This window comes from Berghia stephanieae, chromosome 15, assembly GCF_034508935.2.
Source record: "Berghia stephanieae isolate SIO BIC M18660-M18661 chromosome 15, UCSD_Bste_1.3, whole genome shotgun sequence".
Classification (NCBI taxonomy): domain Eukaryota; kingdom Metazoa; phylum Mollusca; class Gastropoda; order Nudibranchia; family Aeolidiidae; genus Berghia; species Berghia stephanieae.
This window is the reverse complement of record NC_088374.1, coordinates 16,865,746-16,870,745: the sequence shown is the minus strand read 5'-3', so window position 1 is coordinate 16,870,745 and position 5,000 is coordinate 16,865,746. Positions and strand designations below refer to the sequence as shown.

Below are 5,000 nucleotides of genomic sequence, written 5' to 3'. Positions count from 1 at the left end.
ATGTGACCCTTCGCCTCAAAACGGTATTAACCCTCTCCTTACCACCTATTGGAAAATCGCCACGTTTGTTACAATGCAAACGTCACTTTCCTCGTCCAGATTTCATTTCTTTTTGATATAGATGTAAAAACTTGACATTCTGTAATAGAGTTCATGTTGTCGAACAATATTATGTATAGAATGTGCTTGTTGCTTTTCTGTTTGAGTAAGAAATGTCTGTTTTTGTGTTGGGTGGGTGTGAAGTTTTGGGGAAAATCCTGAAAATGGCTGGTAAGGAGAGGGTTAAGTCGGGTTGGTTAAGATGTTGAAAATTGAATTTATAGCCAGAAATATCAGACTTGTGTTGAGTTTATACGACTTATTGATCAGAATGGCAACAATATTTTAGGGTGCTAATGCCAACAATTTATATTTTCGACCGGTTTTAACATTAAATTCGGCTCTTAAGCATCTGGTTCGTTCCTACATAATACCGTTTTGAGACAATGGGTCACATATGCAGGATATAGATAGTTCGAAGATGACGTCACTCAGGTCTTTGTTATTGTTTTTTGCCATCCGCGTTTATGAGTACTGCTCACTGAACTGTATTAATCTGACTATAAACGTTCATGGATACACACAGTTTTATGTGTTGGTCCGTTATACTTCCGGATGGCAATGTTATGAGCATCTTAGCCAAGCGCATACTATCTATAGGAGCATTTTTGGACCATGCTGAGAGCATAATTGTTTATTTCTTCTATTGCTATTTGAAGTGGATTATTTTTCCTATTTTCCCCTTGGAAACTACGAATTTTTTTTGAAAATTCTAGTTGGCAGCTCTGCTGATAGCTCTGTTGATACAGTACTCGTCGGATTTGTCACGTTATCGCGAGAAGCCAAAAAGCGTGCTACAATGCAAGCGAGCCCGAAATCGGATGCTAATGGGAGTTAACGGCTATAGACATTTATCCAATAATGTTATCAGACTGTTTCTGGGCGGATGGAGCTCAAAGCACTAACACCACCACCACTAACACCACCACCACCACCACCACCACCACCACCAAAAACAACAATAACAACAACAACAACAATAACAACAACAACAACAACGACAACAACAACAATAACAACAACAACAACAACAACTACAACTACAAGAAAAAGGGGCATCGCGGCTCAGCGGTATGGTCTTTGCTTCGTAGCCCGAAAGGTACAGAGTTCTGCCACCCGTCTCTGCGTTGTGTGGCCTTGAGCAAGTCACCTCGCCCGCCCTAGCTCAATGTGCGGCGCTCCACAGCGGCTAACGCCTGGGTTATTCCAGTCTTCCCTTGGAATAGACCCTAGATACAAATTTCCCCTATGGGGGTGAATAAAGGGATTTTTTTTTCTTTAACCCTCTCCTTACCACCCACAGGAAAATCGTCACATTTGTTACGATGCAGCCAACAATTTTCTTAGTCTGATTTCATTTTGTTATATGTTATGGTCATAAAAACTCGACATTGTGTTTCAGAGCTCATTGTTCTGAACAAAATATAGAATATACTTGTTACTATTCTGTTTGAAAAATCTATTTTTGAGTGTTTGGTGAGAATGATGTTTCGGGTAAAATTCTAAAAATAGCTGGTAAGGTGAGAGTTAATTTTGGTTTTTAGGTCATGCAAGGCAATTGTGTATGGAAAGGAAACCCAATAGAAAACTATGTGTAGACTGGGCTCACTAACTCGGGAGAGCTAAAAAAAGGAGCTTTTATATAGCGCAATATCCACTAAACGTGCTCAAAGCACTTTACAAGATAGAGGACCTTGACCAACAGCAACACTTAACATGTAGAACGAGACTTGTTGCCTGAAAGGCGATATTACAAAAAAAAAAAATTCAGACAGAGGCGACGTTGTTAACGACTGGGTACTCATTTTACACCTGATAAAGACGTCGGGCACGGACAAAATGCTAAGAATAAAGAGAAGAACCGCTAGACCTACCCATACCAAGCACCCGAGTCCTCTGCCGTTTGTTTTTTGGGGTTTTTTTCGAGCTTGGTATGGGTAGGTCGAGCGGCTCTTCTCTTTATTCTTAGTGTCTTGTCCGTGCCCGACGTCTTTATCCGGAAAAAGGCAGAGGACGGTAGTGCCAGGTCGTCGAAGTCAGTCTCGGGAGTGGGTTAGCCCTTAAATTATCTTTTTTTTTTATTGAGGTTTTATATAGCGCAATATCCACTAAATGTGCTCAAAGCGCTTTACAATGGGTCCCTGGCCAACAGCAACATTTAACATTTAGGACGGGACATGGCGCGGGTCAGGCGATGTTACAATTTTTTTTCGGACAGAGACAACGCTGTAAACGGCCAGGTACTCATTTTACATTTTACAACAACAACGACAACAACAACAATAACAACAACAACAACAACAACTACAACTACAAGAAAAAGGGGCATCGCGGCTCAGCGGTATGGTCTTTGCTTCGTAGCCCGAAAGGTACAGAGTTCTGCCACCCGTCTCTGCGTTGTGTGGCCTTGAGCAAGTCACCTCGCCCGCCCTAGCTCAATGTGCGGCGCTCCACAGCGGCTAACGCCTGGGTTATTCCAGTCTTCCCTTGGAATAGACCCTAGATACAAATTTCCCCTATGGGGGTGAATAAAGGGATTTTTTTTTCTTTAACCCTCTCCTTACCACCCACAGGAAAATCGTCACATTTGTTACGATGCAGCCAACAATTTTCTTAGTCTGATTTCATTTTGTTATATGTTATGGTCATAAAAACTCGACATTGTGTTTCAGAGCTCATTGTTCTGAACAAAATATAGAATATACTTGTTACTATTCTGTTTGAAAAATCTATTTTTGAGTGTTTGGTGAGAATGATGTTTCGGGTAAAATTCTAAAAATAGCTGGTAAGGTGAGAGTTAATTTTGGTTTTTAGGTCATGCAAGGCAATTGTGTATGGAAAGGAAACCCAATAGAAAACTATATGTAGACTGGGCTCACTAACTCGGGAGAGCTAAAAAAGGAGCTTTTATATAGCGCAATATCCACTAAACGTGCTCAAAGCACTTTACAAGATAGAGGACCTTGACCAACAGCAACACTTAACATGTAGAACGAGACTTGTTGCCTGAAAGGCGATATTACAAAAAAAATAATTCAGACAGAGGCGACGTTGTTAACGACTGGGTACTCCTTTTACACCTGATAAAGACGTCGGGCACGGACAAAATGCTAAGAATAAAGAGAAGAACCGCTAGACCTACCCATACCAAGCACCCGAGTCCTCTGCCGTTTGTTTTTTGGGTTTTTTTTCGAGCTTGGTATGGGTAGGTCGAGCGGCTCTTCTCTTTATTCTTAGTGTCTTGTCCGTGCCCGACGTCTTTATCCGGAAAAAGGCAGAGGACGGTAGTGCCAGGTCGTCGAAGTCAGTCTCGGGAGTGGGTTAGCCCTTAAATTATCTTTTTTTTATTGAGGTTTTATATAGCGCAATATCCACTAAATGTGCTCAAAGCGCTTTACAATGGGTCCCTGGCCAACAGCAACATTTAACATTTAGGACGGGACATGGCGCGGGTCAGGCGATGTTACAATTTTTTTTCGGACAGAGACAACGCTGTAAACGGCCAGGTACTCATTTTACACCTGAGTACGGTGAGAGAATGTGAGTAAAGAGACTTTTCCGAGGACTCAACTATGCGCCGAGCAAGAAAGCGATCCGAAAGCGAGTGTCATATCACTAGACCACATAGTCGCCCTCAGTACTGTTGCGGCCCTATGCTTCGCCAGGATCCAAGAGGCTCAAGTAATGGGCATGATCTATATTACATTTCCATGTGCTCGAGGTCATTGGTCACATTGCAAAGTGTGCTCAAAATGACCCACATAGTGAAAAGTGTACACAATTTGAGAAATATCCAACGTTACAATTGTTCATTTTGCTCAGCATGACTCATGGATTTATTTACAACTTTCATAAACACAACAGCGTGTTTAGATACATTGAGAAATGTCCAATCGTTGTACATCAACAGATCATGTGATCGATGACTAGGTTGGACGAAAACATGAATATAGATCACTCCCATTACCAGACTGTTTGTGACTTGCGATAATAACAAGTTAACGATGACGTTCCCAACCAACAACGATCGACGATCGACGAACGACGAACGACGAAGAAGAAAACGGAAGTAATGTCCTCGGACGCTTCGAACACGTTTGGTGGATATTGCGCTATGTAAGTTTGTTTACGTGAGGGCTCTAATAATGACTAGGAGTTAGAAACTATCTCTTGGACAGCTCATACGGTAGAGTCACGCTCTCCCCGGCCAGGCGGAGTTGTCGTACCAGTAAGGTCGCGGGTTCAAACCCCCATCACCGCCGCGAAATTTTTATTCTCTATTGTCTTCTGGCACTTTCCTACTTACTTCATCTCTTTTATTGATTGATTTATATTTTTTGCCATTCTCTTGTGTTATGATATTCGCCTTCTGACCAAAAGGTCAAAGGTTCGTGTCCCGAGCGCGCGCAAATTTGGGGTATGGAAAAAGCTGTTTACTCACATTCTCTCGCCGTATTCGTGTGTAAAATGAGTACCTGGCTGTCTCAGTCGGAATTATAAAAAAATAGCAATATATCGCATTACGGTATAGGCATCTTGTCTCGTTCTATAATATGTTAAGCGTTGCTCTTGGGTGTGGACGTCTTGTAAAGCGCGTTGAGCACATTTACAAGATATTGCGCTATGTAAAGACTCAACTTTGTTTTCTTTTCATATATCAGAAACTGTGTCATGTGACAAGATAATTTTAAAGGTGATTTGTCACAATATATACTATGTTTAACATGTAAGAAACCAGAAACTGTGTCATGTGACAAGATAATTTTAAAGGTGATTTGTCACATTATGGGATGTTCTAATTAGCTCACGAGTGATATCTTTTATCAACAACAATTAATTATACATTCTCTTACCTTCATGGGCACAATGGAAGATGAAGATGGTGGAGATGCTGATGTCTG

The 5,000-nt window shown here is 41.4% G+C and overlaps 1 protein-coding gene across 1 annotated transcript in view; it reads right to left on the bottom strand.

The window, feature by feature from the left end:
* Positions 1-5,000, bottom strand: part of LOC144960807 (CUGBP Elav-like family member 3-B) — a 354,925-nt gene that overhangs the window by 340,772 nt on the left and 9,153 nt on the right. Inside the window, exon 2 of the mRNA XM_078894148.1 lies at positions 4,953-5,000. This exon is cut by the window's right edge and continues 628 nt beyond it. Within this exon, the coding sequence (XP_078750274.1) occupies positions 4,953-5,000 (48 nt within the window). The remainder of the gene's footprint in view (positions 1-4,952) is intronic.